Source organism: Paramormyrops kingsleyae, chromosome 7 (assembly GCF_048594095.1).
Source record: "Paramormyrops kingsleyae isolate MSU_618 chromosome 7, PKINGS_0.4, whole genome shotgun sequence".
Classification (NCBI taxonomy): domain Eukaryota; kingdom Metazoa; phylum Chordata; class Actinopteri; order Osteoglossiformes; family Mormyridae; genus Paramormyrops; species Paramormyrops kingsleyae.
Genome location: NC_132803.1, coordinates 21,743,472 through 21,764,111, shown reverse-complemented (window position 1 = coordinate 21,764,111; position 20,640 = coordinate 21,743,472). Strand labels below are relative to the sequence as shown.

Here is a 20,640-nt window from a genome sequence, read left to right as displayed (position 1 = left end):
GCGAGAAGCAGTTCAAATAAATGAATATGGTTCTGTGATCATTAAATGGGCAAATAAACAAGCATGTGTCTGTGAAGTCATAGCAAGCTTTGAGGTTTTTAAAGCTTGCTGATAACTGCATGCAGGCATCACAGATGATTAACCTTCACTTGCTCAGTTTTTGTGACATTTGTCTCCCGAGACCCTTTGTTTGGCAGAACGCAGGCAAGTTCTTCATGGTGCAGTTACCCTTCTGTTGTGATGACAGCTCCATCCGTTAATAAGATACTTGTTTTTGATGACCAAAAAACCCTGTGATATGTAGAATTTTTTTTTATATCAAATTCTCCCTCTTTTAACAAAGTGTCCCTCTCAGCTAAGGATACAACCTTGTTTTCCCCTTTGATTCGTTCCTCTTTTTAGACAAGTTCTGTTTTTTTTCCACACTTCTGGTATTAGTTCCATAAAATGTCAAATGGTTTGTGTGGATTTATTTTTTTTAACAGTGTTTCCTCTTTTTGGGTTAGGTTTTACTATATCTTTTAACCCCATAAAGATCTCTGTAATTTCCTTCTTGTGAATGTGTTTTTCAAAGAAGTTTTATTACAGAAAAATACGAGTAACGAACATCATTATTGTTAGTCTATCTCCAGGTATTCTAAGTGAATATGTATATTTGATCGTTGGAGTAATTTGAGCATACTGTCATGAATAATTCAAAATATTTAGTGATGTGCATCTCTTACATTAATTACACTATTTATCACACTGTCAACGATAAATGAATATTCAGAGATCTCTAAAATTACAGCTACCATAAAACCTTTCAGAGTATGTTTAAAACGGGTTTAAAAGGATTAAACAGGTTTTAAAAAGTGCATCACTCACTAAATTTCCCCTAGCTAATTGTACATTGCTATTTTGTGATTTAATAAAACTGAGGCATCAAAGAAACGAAACAGCCGAGTGAATCTAGCTTTGCATGGATTTCTTAGCAGTTAGTGGCACACTGTCACATTGTTACAACTGTGATGTTCTAGATACTTGAATTCCAAGTTATTGGTTAATGACTCTGGCAGCACAGAGCCTCGGTGACTGGCAGTGTTGCCTCTCCCTCTGTGATTGGGGGTTTAGGTCACACCCAGACTGCGGATTGTTAAAATCCTCCTTCACTCGATCTCCCGGGTCTCTCTTCTGTTGCTAGGCAGATTTCCCTGTCTCTTTTTTTTTTTTTTAAATCTTACAGTTACCTATCACAGCAGTGAATAACACATAGGCATTCTACCCTGTGCGCATGGCAGTGGATGCTTTTAGAAAATTCCAAATAAATTACATACAACAAGTGTGATGTTGAACGTGATTTACAGAGCTAATTATTTCAGGCATACATTTAGATGTATTTGTAAGAACACATAAAGGCGGCATGCTGGGTTAGTGGGTAGGGTCACCTCCTGTCTCCAGGTTGAGGGTTTAGATCCCACTTCTGCTTTGTGTCTGTGCATGTCTGTGTGTGTGTGTGTGTGTGTGTGTGTGCTGAGTTCTGCCTGTGTCGCATGGATTTCCTTCCAAAATCCAAAGATTTAGAGTCATGTTGATAGCTGGCTATAAAATTGTCCATATTGTATGACTGTGTGTGTCTGTATGTCTCCTGTGACGGACCGGCGTCCCGTCCGGGGTGAGCCCAGCTGTGTGTCCTGTGCTGCCTGGGACAGGCTGCAAGCCGCCCCATAACCCTAACTGGGAATAGTGGTTAGAAGACCGATGGCGAGTGACTTATATTTGGACAATTGCTAGGTGTAGCTTGAAGACAGAAATCAGATGGAGTCTGAAATGAGCCAGAGAGGAACCATGCACAAAGCAGGAAGGAACTGGGTGCTACCATCACGAGCTACAGGTGCTGCATGGAAGCCACTGAGATGGGTGACATGAATGGAGATCCTGCCAGCTTCAGTTCACTCATCAGCAACGTGATAGTCATGGACGCAGCATGTCGCTCACCATGGATCATGATTACAGCAGATAGAGAGGCGGCAGGGATTAGCGGGTCGACTTTAGCTTCTGTGTAACTGCGGACTCTACATTCACTCTGTCCCATGTTAAAAACAACAGGGCAAAACATCTGTTGCAATGACAATAACATATATGGGAATATGGAGGATTAAACAGCTTTGAGCTAAAAAATAAGTAAATTAGTAAGTATGAAGTAATATCTGTCGCTGAGAAACACATTTATTTTTCCCAGATTCAGTAACTTTGTCAATATAGTACAATATCTCTCTTAAAACTGCAGACCAGCAGTGACCCGGTCTGTTGTGAAGGATCTGTACATAATGACATATTACTGAATAGTTGATCGTATACATTTTGGATCTATCATTGCTTTTTCTATATATGGCTATAACGTATTATTTGAATCCTGTTTCTTTCTCTATACGGCTGTCTACCTAATTTCACTATGTTTATTGTAGTCTTGGATGACTTTGTAATGTCTCATATTTTCTTTCGATTTTTATTTCCTTATCAGTTCATGTTTTCTGCTTCCTCACCACCTAGCAGCCTAACGTGTCTTGTGCTGTATCTCATCTTATTCACCTAATTAGCTGTCCTTGGTAGCAGATTTCCCAAAAAGGCTGCCAGCAAGGCCGTTTTAGACACGTTAAGGGTGTCATAGTTAACATTAGCATTTTTCCCATAGAAATGAATGAGCGGTCCCCATATGTTTACCTGACGTGTGTGTGTCTGTGTGTCTGTGTGTCTGTGTGTGTGTGTGCGTGTGCTTCACATTATCCTTTCATTTTGCACCTGGTTCTCTAAGTTGAGAAGAACTATGGAAGGAATTCCAAGAAATCATCCAAGAGGAATTGGGAAAAAAAAGATTTATCAAAGTGATAGATCCAAGAATTCAAAATGAATGACGGAAGGTGCAGTGGAAAAAAGAGAAGCCAAAATCAAGAGAGATAAAGATCTCAGAAATGTACACAGAAAATCATAAATTCCATAAAGCTACCGGGAAAGAAGAAGGCCAGTATTGCAAGAACATCTGCAAAGTCACAGAAGACGGAAATCAGCCTGGGAAAAATGTGGCTGTTTTTTCTGAATATCTATGAAAATAAAAGAAGGTCCATCCTTGAGAGGGTAGATTGAGAGATATCAATGGGCACTTACTAATTAAGCAAAGATGGCAGGAACACACTGAAGATCTTCAGAGCAAATACTTCAGCGACTAAGGTGTATCTGATGAGGCTCGGGACAAGGAGGAGGGTCATTAATGAAATCTTGCTATAATCTTTGCACAGAACCAAAGGTTGATGGGAAACTGAGGATTAGGAAGTGGAAAGGGGGGGCAGATCGGGCGCACTTATCATGATTCTGAAATGTTCTTTTAGAAAATTCAGCCACTGATTAGCAGAAAGAAAACCAGAGAGAGGTTCATTGATTTTTCTAACAGTTTTTGGTGCAGTTCTGTTTGAAGATGAAAGTGGTTCCAAGCCATATAAAGACTGCTGAAGGTTCTGGCAGATAACTTACAGAACTATAGAACGACCTCATGCCATCTGCCTGCTCATCCCCATTTTAAGCTATTGTTAGTGTGTGAACAATGCATATCACAGGCTATTATCTGCAAAGCACTTGAAGTCTTTGATAGGCGGTTTGCCTTGCCTGTTTTACCATTGTGAAGATTTAATCCTGGTGGAAATGCGCAGTGAGTGAGGAGGAAATGGGAGCAGTGTGATGTGCCGACAGGAAAAGCAAGGGGCTCTGGCTTTGCAGCAGTTTGGCGGACTGGAGGACACGTTGAGGGGCAGCGGAGGACCCAGGAATAGCACTGCATGCCCCGCTAGTCAAGGCCCTTGGGGTTAGAAGCTCAGAGAATACAGTAAATGGAGCATTTCCCATTGCGCCAGAATGTAGAAAAAGATCTATTAATAGGCTCTTGGCTGGCAGTCCAGTTATGCTGTTTATGCTACACAATGTACATGTGTGTACAGAGTTAAGGGGCGGCAAGCATGCTTTACTTATTTATTTACTATGGACTAACTTGCAGTCAGGTCAGGTATCATGCTTAGTGTATTGCAGGATGTAGATATAGACGTCCATGCTATTGCAACAATAAGGCTATGAATTGTGAAGGCATTTTAAATAGTTTTATCTACTGGGAAAAGCAGCAACCAAACTAAATAGCTGGAAGTTGTTCCCTGTTAGTAGCACAATGTTTCATTTTGATTAACATCCTAAGAAGTTTTTTTTGTTTATTTTTGTGTTTTTTTGCATTTTTTTTTCTTTTTTTATTATTATTTTGCATTTGACCGGAATCTCCATATTAAATTGTAATTAAATCTGTAATTCACAAAAACATGTTTTTCTATTAAGGTACTTTTAAGTGTTGTGTTAGAAACAATAATTTAGCAGTGCTTTGTCACAAAAACAGAGTAAAATCCACCTGTATTTCAACAAGAATGATAATGATAGCAGCATTAAAACCAACACACACACAGGAATTAAATCTTACTGAAAAACTAATCTCCAGCTAAATTAATGACATCGCCAGCAGCAAACTATACAAGTGACCCACCAACCCCTGTACTCTTCAAAATTTTACTACTTTGTTTTATTTACAAACTATTTAAAGAAAACTTGTTTTGGTGAAACTTCTGGGTTCCTAATGAAGTTTCCTGGCGATTCTTTCTGTTCATTCTCCTTCTGACGCCACAGTTAATAATATATCAGCTTTCTGTCCTTGAATAAAGAAGCCAATTAACAGATTATTGAGGGAAGTATTGCACTTTTACAATAGACTGTAAACCCAAGCATGAATTTAGCAATGCAGACTATTATTTAGTTCTTGCACACAGGTTTTGTTCATTACTAGTCCTGATACTTTCATAATGCATTATAATGGTCGAAATAAGTACTACATTATGAAGGTATGTATAGTGCATTATACATGGGAGCTTCAACAATAAACATGGGTATAATGAGTTATGGCTTTTTATTTTAATTATTGCTGTGTTTAATTCATATGAACATTATAATGCATCATGAAGATTCTATATGGCATTATAGATGACAGCTTCATTGCAGCTTATCAAGTACTATAATCAACAGTATAATGCCTTATGATTGTCATTAGAAGATGCTGTAATGCTTTATTAATTCTTATACTGACCATTATAATGCATTATGAAGGTATCTACTTGTCCTGTGCAGGGTCACGGGGTGTCGAGCTTATCCTAGAGGCTACATGCACAAGGCAGGGAACAACCCAGGATGGGGTACCAATCCCTCACAGGACACAAGGCAGGGAACAACCCAGGATGGGGCACCAACCCAACACAGGGCACAAGGCAGGGAACAACCCAGGATGGGGTACCAAACCATCACAGGGCACAAGGCAGGGAACAACCCAGGATGGGGCACCAACCCATCACAGGGCACAAGGCAGGGAACAACCCAGGATGGGGTACCAAACCATCACAGGGCACAAGGCAGGGAACAACCCAGGATGGGGTACCAACCCATCACAGGGCACAAGGCAGGGAACAACCCAGGATGGGGTACCAACCCATCACAGGGCACAAGGCAGGGAACAACCCAGGATGGGGTACCAAACCATCACAGGGCACAAGGCAGGGAACAACCCAGGATGGGGCACCAACCCATCACAGGGCACAAGGCAGGGAACAACCCAGGATGGGGCGCCAACCCATCACAGGGCACAAGGCAGGGAACAACCCAGGATGGGGTACCAATCCCTCACAGGGCACAAGGCAGGGAACAACCCAGGATGGGTCTCCATGGCGGAGACTCTGGGAGCTGGGAGGTGACAGCGCTAACCACCGCAGCACCATGCTGCCCCCCCATTTTATGTTATACCCATGAAATCTAAGCATGCATAGCTATGTATTTATTCGTGTTTAGAAATCAAGAGAGATATGACAGTAGTAATATTGTCACAATGGGATGCATGGACTGAATAGACTTTGGCCGACAAAACGGACATTGTTTGGAATCCATAAGAATTATCCATGTAGAATAATTCCATGGTCAGTGAGTGGGGTCCAGCGTAAAAAGCTCTGTTTAATGGCAGCACTTGAATGCATGCAGGCTGCTTGCGCAAAAAGGCAGATGTTTGTGGTGAATTCGCAGCCTGCTGGGTTCTTTGTCCTGCCGTCCTTTCTGGGAAGCCCTGGCCCCAGCGGGGTTAAGTTGTCTCTGAACCCATATTGTTCTGGTCCACCGACAGACAAAGGCACTGTGTGTTTTGTGGGGAGATGGGGGATCAGTATTTCTCACAAATATTTTTCTTAATGGCAGTACGCCTACAGTGGGATGGATATAAGAAGCACGGAGTTTCAGGAGGAAACCCTTGTGGCTTGTCAGTGTCCAGTCTACTTGTTGCTTTGTTTTATGTAAATTCGAAAGAGGAGGATCCCTTTTTTCAGAAATTTTGTAGAAATAAGTTGCCTCCTCATTGTTTCTAATAGCTTAGCGGTGTGAGATATCGTAACTTTCACTGTGCCTAAGACAATATACTTTAAAGAAACATTTTGGTTTCTTCTGCCACCATCTGTGGTTTATCTACTTCCCTCATTCTCTCCCCTAAAGTCACCCTTCGTTCACTGAAATCCTCTACACTGGGAAAGGCCTGTTTTTCATTGGGGTAACAGTATCCATATGGAAGTTCCCTGATTCCATACCCAGACTGGGATATCCGTACCTCTTTTTGCCTCTGAAAATGTGAATGAATGATTATGTTTATAGAGCCTATTTTGCATTTCAGTTTACAAGCAGTGTATAGGTTTTTTGTTAAAAATGATCCTAAAACAGTGGTGTACAGCCTGTAATTTCTGATATTTGGATCACATGTTTTCATAAAACGTCAGTTTCTATGTCACAGGGTAGAGATAGCGGCCAGAAAGCATTACAGTCCAATGCAGGGCCAGGATGAGAAAGCATGTGTTATCCTGTGTTTACAACTCAAGACACAAATGCAAAAACTACTCAAGACATAAATAAAGTGTCCTTTATACCTTTTATCTTCCACAGTTGGAACAGAAGCAGAAAATATTGTAAATGATGACCAACAGAAATTTTGCCAATGTCGCCGTTTGAAAGAGGAACTTAAATAGTGACCAGTTTATGCACAGCATGTTTACCTTGCTAGGGTTTAGCTGGTTTCAGAAAATGGATGGATGGATGGATGGATAGCTGTGTGTGCAGTGGACATACAGTGTGATGTGCGCTGTCTTTTTGGTAGCGTGTGTTTATCACAAAACTGCAGGAAAAAAAATATTTTTCGTGTACTTGATTCTTAATCGGATAAAGCAGTTTGACCCAGCGAAAATGGAGTTAGTTGTAATTAACAATGAATACTCTTTACACACACATTTTTCAATATTAATTCTGCATTGATATAGATGGAAAAAATTGATAGGGAAAACATATTGTATATATGGATGAAATTGCACAGCCTCATACTCTGTGAGTCCACTGATAGGCCTCAGGCCTAGTGTGACCCTGCTCTGAGTAAATGGAAGATGTGATGGAGAGAGGGGCGGAGTTTTAGCGTGCCAGCATGCATTATGGGTACAATTTGGTTACAGCATGTATTTTTGGTTACAATGTTTCAGCCACGATGAAGGCTAGCTGACTGGAAGTTCCCATCGTGTCTTATGTGGAAAGTTTTTGCTAAATTAATTGTTTGCGGCTTTAGTAATATCTTCCATTGTCCTCTACCAGGATTAAACAACAACAGTACCTTTTTTTTCCCCTAAAGATTTTACTTCACAGTATATGGCACTGCTTATAAAGACAGACTTCATCAGCCCAGCCAGCACCAGAGTATAATTAAATCAGATTACTCCCTAGTACTTGCAAGACTGAAGGCTGTTTAGTCATGGTGACATTTCCAGGCAGAAAACCCCTTTCTGCTGCCGTCAGAGGGGGAAATATTTCTTCAGTCAAAGATCATTTTTGTAGTATGTGTCAGTTATTACATAACAATAGAATAATTTTTAATTTTTTTAAAGTATTGTGGAAAATCACTGCACTTAACCAATATGAGGAATATATAACTATCACTTATGATTTAGAGCGATCACTTGAAAAGTATTTTTAAAATTCATCCCTGGACAGACTTTTGCTGTGTTTCTGGCAAATTCAGGAGATGCTGGCTGGGTTGCAAAATCATCCGAAGGCTATTTTCCTCACCCAGCTTTTACAGACTAAAAATAATGCACTGTGATGCAGGAGGGAGGCGATGGGAAATGTGACACAAGCTGACCTTTGCAAAATTTGAAGGTCACGTTTCTTTGACCTCTGTCTTGTGGCATGCAGAAATCCAAACAACCCAAAAGTTTTCTCCAAAAAGTCATAAAGTTGTTTTGCTACAGTGATCAGTGCAGCCCTGAAATTTTACTGACTTTATTTTCATGAGAGGTTTAGGTTATTCTGCAAAATAAGATGACTATGTCATTATTCACAGTGTCCTCATTTTTGCTGTCAAGTAGTCTCTGCCTCCCAAGTTGTATGGTGCTATAAATCCATATTTAAGTATCTTAATAACTTTTCTGCCTTGAAAAAGAAAAGCTTATTTCCCTTTATGTTGTATGACAAATGTTACGACTTTATGTACAACACGCAGAATGGGAAGGAAATCCAAGTATATTTAAGTTTAAATATCTATGCATTAAATAAAGAAGTGTAAAATGAATACCTATTAATAAGTATGCAGTCTTATGTCTGCTGCTTCAAGTGACGTTCAGCATGTTTGTTAAATTAGATGAGGTCAAATCTCAAAGTGACATGTGACCTCAGTTAAGGTTAGCACTGCGCCCTGCTGGGTCAGGGTGCAGCCAGTACAAGAAACATAAAGGAGATGGTTCACTGGGTCCAGCAGCTCAGTCGACAACCCTAAGCGTATCTCTGACGACCACTACAGGGGCACATGGGAGAATAACAGAACTGGTCTGGCCAGACTCACCCACGCCGGAAAGTGAAAAAAAGGGCTCTTCTGTAGGGTGCTTCAGCGGAATGGAGAATAGTCAGCCAGTCGACCACAGAGAGAGCAGTGCTGCACTAAGCCAGGAAGAGAGAGCACCCTGAAAGCGTGTTCTGCCTTCACATCTTTCTGCCTACAGAGTACGAATACTAATTCTTCTTGCATTTGCGCATTTTACATTTTTTTTTTGTAAGGCACACATCACAAACTATGAAGAAATTTATGTGTCATCTTTCCTGTGCATACAATTGAAGATGACGGATGGATGGCTTTATGGATGGATAAAGTTTTAGTAAATGTAACTGCAAATATATGTTATAGCTTTTTCCTGCATCACTGTTTCATACTATGGTTGTTTGTAACACACCCAGTGTTATGTAATTCAGTAATATATACTTTCAGTTATTGGGAGAATCACGCTACAGCTGCACTGAAAGGTGGTGCGTGTCATAAGTGAAGTCCCTGCACTGTGCATTTGATTAGAGGCTGACACAAAACTCACTTCCTGTTTGCTTTTGGGTTAGTTTTCTTGAGCATGATAAGTTGTATTTTAGGTCCAGCAGTGAAGCGTTGAAGTTCCAAGATGCTGGATGGTAGTATTTAGACAGGAGATGGTAGAGGAGAGAATGGGAGACTGCTGGAGCCGGACGAAGGTGACTTTTATACATCGCATCCTCCGTGCTGCACTGTAGCGTGGAGCTTGTCTTTATCCTACTGAAGTTATTCAGGAAGTGGTGCTGAGAAGCATCCGAGAAGCTGGCCGAGAAGCTTTTATATATTATTTTAGTGAAAGATCTGCATTTTAGTAAATAAAGATAATCTTTTTAGTGATAAGCATCGTACACTGAGATGCCTGATCAAAGATCAAGCGGACCGCATTGTGTTAACGTAATATATAAATTCTCTTGGTAACAACGTACGAAAAATGTATGGTAAAGGAGCAAGATGTTGGATGTGCGAAAGCTTAAGTGTTACCAGTTAGTTATGCATGTTGCTAAGTATGAAATGAGGATTTTAATTTTTTTGGTTTTATTTTTTATTTGAAGCATCTATCTTTAAAATGTGATCAATATTAATTAGCTTGAAATTGTGCAGATGGAACACCTGTTTCTCATTTGAATTTTTGACTCTTTGTTAGGAAAACAATGAAAATCAGCAAACCGATATGAATATTTTACACTGTTTTGTAGTTAATAATTTAAAATTCTGCTATAGTTTCCATCAGGAATGGCTCAATGCAGGATACTTATGACATAAAAAGCACTATGTTATGTGCAACGTGAAACCAAAACAAAGGGAAATACTTTGTCTTCATTTCTACAAAAAAAACATCATTACATGATGTCAGTGGCTAAGAAGCTCGTTTTCCAGTTCACAACATTTATGAATCTCCTTTTTTGCGACTCTTCTGCTGTGCAGGATCAGTTTGACAACTTGGAAAAGCACACACAATGGGGAATCGAGTTTGTCGAAAGATACACCAAATTTGTGAAGGAGAGATCGGAGATCGAGCTCAGCTATGCAAAGCAAATTAGGTAAGTTGTGTCTTATTTTAGTAACAGACTTGGTTACATGTATTGGTATACATGAAACATTACCCCAGTATTTATTTTTTCAGCAAAACTCACCTTTTCCTCAAACAGTTCACTTTACAGTTAATAAAGTAGTTGATAATATTATTGTCATTTCTTGCCTCAAGGAGGGTGACGCTGGTGCTGAATGTTGAATATACAGTCATCATTCTAATTTATGCATTATTAAAACATTGGACTCTGTTGCCTGGAGTGGGTTAAGCTGCCATTCTTTGGAAAGGTTTGGAAAAAACAGCTACAGCTGAACGGAAAAGAGTTAAAAGGAAATGTCGATACTATTGTTGTGGTTGTTAATTTTTTATCTCTGGCCCTGCAATGTTTCAGCGGAGTCACCCGGTCAATAGCTAATGGCCTCGTCCTCACTTCAGCTGGGAGACTTTACAGCATTTTCACAGCTACACCACGGTTAACCTTCTCCGTTAAACCAGTTCAGCCTGGAATCAGGTCACCTAACAAAGGAAGAATTGCAGCCATTGCGCCATAGAGGATGACCACAATCAGAATGTGCTTTTGTTCTTATCGTTACTTTCAAGAAATGTGTGTAAATTGTTTTTTTTTTAAGAGTTTATATTTTGTATGACATGGTAAATGAGATGATAAGATTCTGTGGTGGTGATAACTGCAGACTGGCTCCCTTGTGAAGTGCTAAGATTTGCTGGTACAGTTATACAATGTGTACATTTTGGGTTATGTATGAATAACACTAACTGACATTATTTAGCACTTTTAAGGCCAAGTGTCATGCCATCACTGACCTTAAATCAGAAACCTTTATGGATTTTAAATATAGTCATTCCTGTGACGTCCTTTGTGCTTCTATTCCCATGCATTTTGGTCGCACTGATTATTTATCGCACTATTATGCTGTTCTAGTGCTTCTCTATCTTCATGCACAAACATGCAGCCTGGTTTTCCTGATCAGGGGTGCAGTGGAGACTATCACAGGAAGCACAGGGCACAAGGCAGGGAAACGCCCGAGACAGAACACCACCCCATCATAAAACACACACACGCTCAGTCATGCACCATGAACTGTTCAGGGACTCCAGATGACCTAATTGTGGATGTTTGGGCTACAGGAGGAAACATACATGATATTAGGAGAAGACTGCAGAGGCGGGATTTGAACCTCTGACCCTGGAGCAGTGGGTCACCATGCCCCTTGTTCATGTTCATATTGGTATCAAATTAAATGTCATTATGACCAACATCATTAGATCACAACATCACACTTGTTATATGTAATTTATTTAGAATATTCTAAAAGCATCCACTGCCATGTGCACAGGGTAGAATGTCTATGTGTTATGCACTGCAGTGATAGGTAGCTGTACGATTAAAAAAAATTGCAACAGGGAAATCTGCCTAGCGACAGAAGAGAGGGCAGGGATATTTAATGGAGGAGCATTTTAATAATCTGCAACCAGGAGAAGCAGCCAGTAACACATTCAAGCATAACATGAAGTGCTCTGAAAATATTACAGCAAATTGCATTGTTTGCGGTGCATTTTGCCATTGTGTGCTGTGACAAAACGTATGACGAGGGGAGTACACTGTCCAAAATAGGATTCCTAAATGTGTTTACTAACCGTGAGGCGAAGGTTAGCTGTTCACTCTGTAATCTGTAATCTGCTGCCATGCTTTGTTACAGCGTGATCCATCAGCGGAATGGTTGAACGTAATTGGCTGGCTTGTTACCGGTTGCTGGGTAAACTCCACTCTGCCAGCAGCCAGCCTGTAGCTGGGCTGAGGAGAACATCATCAGTTGTGTCTTGAGGGATGTTAAAAAAAAAATGAGGTCGACAGCCTAGCGTGCCTGTGCACTGCTCCACCTGGCCTGCTCTCAGTTTGCTTTCACCTGCTAGAAAAAAGATGAAATTGCTACAATAGCCAGCTGCACAGCAAAACGATACAGCGTATTTACAAAAGCACCGATTCCCACTTTAATAGCGGTGTTGAAGTTGCGTCCACACTGCTCTCTCTGGAATTAAGTGTCATGACGTTCCTTTCACCTGCATTAATTATCACCCCCAAGTAAACACACTAATAACTATAATAATTAAAAATTTACAAAAATTTAGTGGATTAACATTTAACCAAATTGACCAGAGGTGAGAGATAATGATTTAGTTCATTAGAGCCCTCAGCATTTGGCCTGATGGACTAGAGAATGCTGATGTAGAATTTGGCACAATTACAGTTCATTCTTGTTCATCTTATTCAGCTATTTTTATCGCAAGAGATTAGCTTCGCTTTGGATTTATGTGTATGACTCATAATTTGCAAAACAGAGTAACGGGTGTATTGTTTCAAGTTTAACAGATCATACACAGTTGTTTTGATACAAAATTAGCAACATCTGTTGTTAGCATACATGTCTAAAATATTTATTACAACTTGCTGTTTAGTTTTTAGTGAAATTTGTTTGATTTAAAACCATGTTGTTTTTCAAATAAAATCCAGACCCTTCTGGCCTTTTCTCAATGTCATTTTACATATCTCAGTCTTTTCCTTTCTGATCAAGATTCAGGAGGTTCTCAGGGAATTTGACCTTTGACCCTGCAGCCTCCTTCCCAAAACCTTAACTAAGCAATAACAAAGCTTTTTTTTTTTTTTGCAGGAATCTGTCAAAAAAATATCAGCCTAAGAAGAATTCCAAAGAGGAGGAAGAAAACAAGTATGTTATTAAAAGACGACACATGGTGTTTATCAGGCCACTTCTGATGAGAAGCAAAACGTTCTTAAGCATGAACTTCTAGGTTCTGTTGTTGATTTTAAGCAACTGCTTTGGTCAAAACTAACCACAGGTTTATAGTTTGTTCTATGCTGAAATTTCAATATTGGTTCTTTTCTCCAGCAAGTACTCAGCATGTCGGGCTTTCCTGTCAACTCTGAATGAGCTGAACGACTATGCAGGACAACATGAAGTTATAGCCGAGAACCTGACATCGCAGATCATCTCTGAGCTGACGCGCTACATCCAAGAGCTGAAGGCAGAGAGGAAGTCGGTAAGATTGCCGCTTCCTGCCTCCTCTACTTTCGGCCCCCTGTTTCGGTTTATGAGCGTCACTTTGATACACATCCCCTCGTATAGCATCTGACAGGATATGTCCTGGTTGTCTTCTTGAAAAATAAAACAGTTTTGTTTCTTGTCTGATAGACGGATTAGTGATTCTAATACACGTTCAGTATTAAAGTGCCTGCTTGTTGCTACAACCTGAAATAAATTGACCAACACAGTTGAATGAACATGAATTCAGTACAGATTTGTTCGGGGTTTATTTCCCTTGTGCAAGCACACATCGTGTAAAACGCCTAAGGAACGTATACATGTACGTATCCTAAGGAATTTGCCGCTGATTGTTTTTTTTTTTAGCATCTATTTAAATGAAGCCGGAAGCTCAAAAAACACCAATAAATCTGAAAGAATAAACTTTTATTTATTCTCCACAAGGATTATTTTTAGCGTTGCCATACGGGATTGGCACTCCAGCCTCAGGAACAAACTCACACTGGTCCATTTGGACTTAGGTGGTGCTGAGGTGTCACCTACTGCACGCTGCACTCAGGTTCTCATCCCTGAGCTGGTTTGTCATGTGGTGGGTGCAGCAACACGCTGTAATCAGTTCATACTCCTTACCGCTCTCTCTCATGGCTGTTACCAGTATTATTTTATGTGTGTAATTGCTAATGAGAAAGCAGTTGCTGCTGTTGGCCAGTTAATCCAAAAGGAAAATAAGATTACAGTTAGCGATCCAGGTCATTGGGTGTATCTAGTAAGCTTCCTCCTCCTTAATTTATCTGGCATGCATATTAATGTAAATGCTCAGAGAAGGACGTTGTGACTGGAGTTAATGCAAGACTGACATCACTGCGCTGACTGGGTCAGGTCCCTCTCTCTTGGGCGGAGTCAGGGTCTCTGGGGAAAGAGCAGGAAAGTACTTTATGCATGTGAGGAAACTATAGTGAGTATGCGTTCATTCAGGCAGCCTTTGTCTTTGTGGTGTTATTTACATATAAGGTTCAGGGCTGTTTTCTTTAAATGTGTAGCTATGAATTTGATTTTCTTCATGCCACCAGCCTCGGCAGGATTCATGTCACATAAGAGACACTACATGGCCAAAAATATGTGAATACCCCTATTAATTAGAGGAATTGGATAATTAATGATTGCCCATTGCTGACACAGATATATAATTAAGCACACACCCATCTAATCTCCAGTAACAATCACTGGCAGCATAATGGGCAGAGCAGAGGTTAGTGATTCTACTTGGCACCATCATAGGAGACCATCTTGGCACCATCATAGGAGACCATCTTGGCACCATCATAGGACACCATTCTCCCAACAAGTCAGTTCTGCACATTCCTGCCCTGGTCAGCTGGCAGTAAAACGACTGTGAAGTGAAAACACCGTCAGTCGTAAAGTGTTTGGCCACACAAGCTTATACTGAAGTATACCCAACTTCATATTAATACCTTGATTTGTGTGAATTTGTGAATATAACTACAAATATATCACAGTTATTTTCATCAGAAATTTAGGTCAAGGGTCAGAAAAAATGCAAATTGCCAAAAAACTGCCATTACCTATAAACAGCAGCATAAGATAAGAAATATTGCACCCCAGGATATTGCACAATCATCGCAATATAATAGTTAGACGTGGCCAATGAACGTTTATTTAATAAAATTTCAACAAAGCTTTTAATTAACTATGAATTCCAGTTGCTATGTATGCCTTAAAAATGGCCCAGTATTGTCTTGCCACTTAGGGTGTTAAGCAAACGTTACAGGTGACCTTTCTGCTGTTCTATGTCTAGTGCTACAAGAAGTTCCGGACAGGAAGGCCTGTTTGTAAGGGTTCAGATGGTGTCAGGGAACCTGAAAGACGGCAAGCGGGACTCTCATTGCCTGTTTTCTGATGTCCACACTTGAAATGACGAAAGCCAGGATTTACAGAAGCTTGTTACACAAATAGTGTTGCACAAGCATTCTGTTGGGTTTGTGTTCTTCTACACCGGCTCTCTCGTGCAGAAGAGTCCCCTGATGTGGTCAGTGTTTCGGGTGTTGGTTGGTCCAGGTATGGCGGAGAAACGTAAATTAAAATCAAGCCACTTCTAATGCCGATGGAAGCAGCAGGCAATGGTGGAAAGTAACAAAGTACAATTGCTTCATTACTATACTTAAGTAGATTTTTCACATATCTACACTTAAGTAGATTTAGCCATGGACACTTTTGACTTTTACTCTCCACATCTTACTGCAAGTATGTATACTTCCTGCTCTACTACATTTATGCTTAACAACACATTACATTTCACAATCACGTTGCTGTTTTTTTGACAGATGATGTCTAGGAAAAGTAGTGATGCCGCAGATAATGCCGAGATTTCGGAGCTTTTCTCATCAAAGTCCAGCGATTCAAAGCAGAGAGTGGGCATCAGAGGTTTCAAATCTTAGAAACTTTCATAAACACAAGATAAAACGTTTGGGCGTCATGTTTTTTTGTCACAGGCCTCAGTGTTTGAGGGTTGATGCTCGTAACTGAACACTAGTGATGCTCCTCCCTCACTAACAACCAACTGGATAAATTGGTGAAATTATCTTTCACTGAAATTTTCAATAAACAAAATCCTTCCAACAAAAAAATTTATAGTACATAACATATTATATATAATGTAGAGTTATTAGTGGTTGTCACCTAATATCTTTGGACAGTGTACCTTGTGTAATGTAACTGAACACTGTCTCAGTTTATTGCTTTCAGCAGTTTAAATATGTCTAATTATAGTTAGAATTTTAAATAATTATGGGTCACACTTGTACTTAGTATTTTGTTATTATTAGCTCTCAAAGCAGTGAAATTAGGTCATTCTGATCTCTTCTTCATTATTACACCTGGAATTTTGTTGCACCTGCAAAAATTTTCACGTACCCGAAAAACACATCTGCTTGGAAAAGAGAGTGGAAAGCAAAAGCTGTTAAAGTAAACTTGGCTTGATTGGTACAGCTGAAAAGCAATAGGACATTATGTATGACTAGATCAGGTTCCCCATTTACGATAAAATAAATAAAAAAAAATTCCTTACCTGCAACCATTTCAAGACCAGCCGTGGCTCGGATATTTCATAAAATAGCTCTTTATTTTAGGGATCCTCATCATTTACCTTATGAATTGTGTGAACTATTCAGTCGTGTGAAAAAGAAAGCGCACCTTCTTTGTAGCACCTTATGTATGTTGTCAGCCGTATTACTCATAGGGAAATTTTACATATCCTGCTAGCTTTGCACCCACAAGATTTAATAAATGTTTTTTTTTTTCTTTCTGTATGATATTAGTATTGAAATAGAGTCAATGAACATTAATCCCTCTCAAGTTTTTTAGCATTGACCTGTTTGGGGGCACGTATCACCCAGCATATTGTGAGCTGACTGGAAAAGGACATTCTTGTCCCCCCTCACACAGATGTTTTGCCGGGGTCCCAGCCAATTAGAACCATGAATGGAAAAAGTCACCACATAGTGACTCCAAGTGGGGAATGGGACATAAAGTCCCACACTCTGCCCCGTCCAGGCCACACTTCTGATAAGCTGAGGGGGGTTTTAGGTAATCTTTTATTTTCATTTAGGGTCAGTTAAATTTAGCCATAGCTGCAATTTCCTGTTTGTTATAAGCTCAGACTGCAACTATACAAGTGCTTGTCAGTTTTTCTCATGTGATGAAATCAGAAATCCGAAGGCCTGTGTAATATCTGTACGTCCATTGGCTCCAATTCCCACTTTGCTCTTTGAAAACCTATTTATATATAGACTTGATATTATAGACATACATATATTTACAAATCTGTCTTTAAGTCATATTTGTAAGTTAAAAAAAATTAAAATAATAGAGTGACAGTAATAGACTTATTACATACAGCAATGTGTTATACCCTGAGGCGACAAACCACTGAAGCCAGCTAATGTTTCAACAAGCATCACAAAATAGTGCATGTGCTCCTTATTACGAACCATTGTATTTAGCCTGAATGTTTTATATGATAGACTTTATGGCAGTGTGTTCATAAATATGAGCTGTCTGTAAGTAAGACGTTCTTCACCTGGGGACTGCCTGCATACAGTATATACACTATAGTCAGGGCTGCACATAACTGGTACGGAAGTACGCATTCACCTTTAAGAACGATACGTGCGGCAATCGATTGTTTGTAAAAGCGCAAATGCATACTTATTTTATGTGCATTTGCCATAACCATCCTTTTGACAGATCCTGCATCTGGGAGGGGCTTTTGGGCGAGAGGTGGGATGGGCAGGTTAGCTGTTTGAACATTGTGTTGTGGGATCAGCGCCAATTGGAGACCCAGTGTTCAGGAACTATATGTTAAAGATGAAGGACATAGTGAGAGCGTGCAGAGTGAGAGGGTGCCAAGTGAGAGCATGCAGAGTGAGAACCTGCTGACGTAGAGTGCGCAGAGTCAGAGCCCACTGAGTGACAGCACATGGAGTGAGAACGTGCAGAGTGAGTGGGTGCAGAATGAGAGCATGCAGAGTGAGAGGGTGCCAAGTCAGAGCACACAGAGTGAGAGCACACGGAGTGAGAAAGTGCCGAGTGAGAGCATGCAGAATGAGAACTTGTGCAGAGTGACAGTATGCAGAGTGAGATAGCCATGGTGATATGCATTTTCACGATGAGCATGTTTCAGCATACTAATGATGTCATTTGTTCCCGTGTCATGAAGCGGTGAATCAAACTAGGCAGTTGGCCTAATTAACTGGCTTCAGAATTTCTCGTCGTACCCTTTAAAGTACTTCTGAATTCCCTTCGCAACCATAACAGACACATTTGGCAGACAGTACTAGAAAGTTCAATACCCCCTGCAGTCACAACTCTGGAGTAACAATATCAGAAATACCTTCTGTAATATGTAAAGACCTAAATATATGACCCAAACTAAAAATGACGGTGTACATACCAACTTCTGTTTTTCTACACTTGCACATCTGTGTAAGTCTTTCTTACTGATTTAGGCGTATGGTCGTATGGTTTATTTTACGTTAATGTCTAAAATAGCATTCTGACTGATCCGCTTATTTGAGCAGACTAGACAGTATGTTGGTTTTGCCGCATCGGAGTGGTGTCTGTAATAAGCAGGCATGCCTTCTAGTTATCCAAATTAAAATACATCTTATAATACTATAAAACCTTATAACCAAATGAAATTATAAAACCAGCATTTTGCCTAAAACTTTTTCACATGGATGCTCATTTTAAATAAAATGATGATTAAATGATCATATCAATGTTTTAAGGTTATGTAGCTGGAACATTCATATAAATTCATCTATTAATTTTCACGTTTATTTCCTAACTGTATCAGTATTCTATCTTTGAGTACAGTGTACTTTTAAAAATCAGTTTACACTGTGCTTGCTTGTTTGTACTGTGTGTCTTTTTTCACACTATATGTTTCTTTCCACCTGCTCAGTGTGTTAAGTTAAAAACAGAGTGCCAGATCATGTGACTTGTTGTTGACTCTACCTCTGTCAGCAGTATTCACAGGTCAGGGTCTCTCCATTGAATTTCAGGCCTGCCTTTTCCTCCCTGGACATGCATTGTACGTCTGACTGAAAAGAGTTTTGCAGGATCTGTCACGTCAGATGATTTTTTTAAATATGTAAAATCTATCCATCCAACTTGTGATCGCTTATCCCGGCTGTTGGGATGAAAAGAAGAATCGACCTTTTGACTAAAGAACAAATCCACAATGAACTATTTTTGGGAGAGGGACTGGGACTGAAAGTTTCCTGTTATAGTGCCCGTCTCTCCACAGCAACCAGCTGTCTGTCTGTGCCCCCACCTTCATCCTGTTATAGTGCCCATGTCTCTTCAGCAAACAGCTGTCTGTCTGTGCCCCCACCTTCATCCTGTTATACTGCCCATGTCTCTTCAGCAAACAGCTGTCTGTCTGTGCCCCCACCTTCATCCTGTTATAGTGCCCATGTCTCTTCAGCAAACAGCTGTCTGTCTGTGCCCCCACCTTCATCCTGTTATACTGCCCGTCTCTCCACAGCAAACAGCTGTCTGTCTGTGCCCCCACCTTCATCCTGTTATAGTGCCCATGTCTCTTCAGCAAACAGCTGTCTGTCTGTGCCCCCACCTTCATCCTGTTATACTGCCCGTGTCTCTTCAGCAAACAGCTGTCTGTCTGTGCCCCCACCCTCATCCTGTCCTAGTGCCCATGTCTCTTCAGCAAACAGCTGTCTGTCTGTGCCCCCACCTTCATCCTGTCCTAGTGCCCGTCTCTCCTCAGCAAACTGATATCTGTATGTGAGCATGATGTTTGTTGTGCAGGTGAATTCCACAGGTGGTACCTGAGATTAAAAAAGAAAGAAAAACTGATATTACTCCTAAAATGTTCTCCCGATTCACATAGCAATCCAGGCAGTGACAGGCAGTTTCCTTTAGTGGAAGCGTTCAGGTGGTGGCAGTTGTGAGAGACAGCCTGCTCCATGTCAGCTCCATGTCAGCCTGCAATGCCCTGTGCAGGGCTGGAGCCAGACCTTGTACAATGGGGTGGCCAGACTAGACCTAGACCCAGTGAACAGAAATTGTCTGATGAACTAAATTTTCCATTCTTTCCTTCATTCACTTTTAAAATCCGCTTTGAGAAGGCTGATTTTGATTCATTTTATGCCAAGTGAGAAAAATTTCCAAGTAATTGAAGATTTGTTTTCTTCTAGCATTTCCATGATGGACGCAAGGCTCAGCAACATATTGAGAACTCCTGGAAACAGCTGGAATCAGTGAGTGCTTTGTTTTTTTTAATATTTGAAAGTTTCATTGGGAATCAAAATAGAAGGAGAGCAGTGGTTCATACAGCTGCCAGTTTAGTTTATAAATACAAATTGCAAGGTCTGGATATAATCGAGCTGCATTCCTGCATTTATTCGGCCAGTTTCTTCAAAGGATACTGCACCTTAAAGTTTTAAAATAACATACATATTGTATTGTTGGATCAGTGTTTATAGTGTCTATTTAAATATAATCTAAAAACAATAATA

General features: G+C 40.2%; 1 protein-coding gene across 26 annotated transcripts in view; it reads left to right on the top strand.

Moving 5' to 3' along the window:
* fnbp1b (formin binding protein 1b) overlaps nucleotides 1–20,640 on the top strand; it is a 62,828-nt gene that overhangs the window by 11,294 nt on the left and 30,894 nt on the right. For 8 of the 26 annotated variants that reach the window (XM_023807827.2, XM_072714497.1, XM_023807828.2 and 5 more), the window contains exons 1-5: nucleotides 9,467–9,633; nucleotides 10,400–10,515; nucleotides 13,193–13,249; nucleotides 13,430–13,580; nucleotides 20,320–20,382. In XM_023807827.2, coding sequence (XP_023663595.2) covers nucleotides 9,571–9,633; nucleotides 10,400–10,515; nucleotides 13,193–13,249; nucleotides 13,430–13,580; nucleotides 20,320–20,382 — 450 coding nt within the window. In that variant the 5' untranslated portion in view covers nucleotides 9,467–9,570. Of the gene's footprint in view, nucleotides 1–9,464; nucleotides 9,634–10,399; nucleotides 10,516–13,192; nucleotides 13,250–13,429; nucleotides 13,581–20,319; nucleotides 20,383–20,640 lie in introns of those variants that run through there. The other 18 variants (XM_023807848.2, XM_023807847.2, XM_023807843.2 and 15 more) reach the window with 10 other exon arrangements.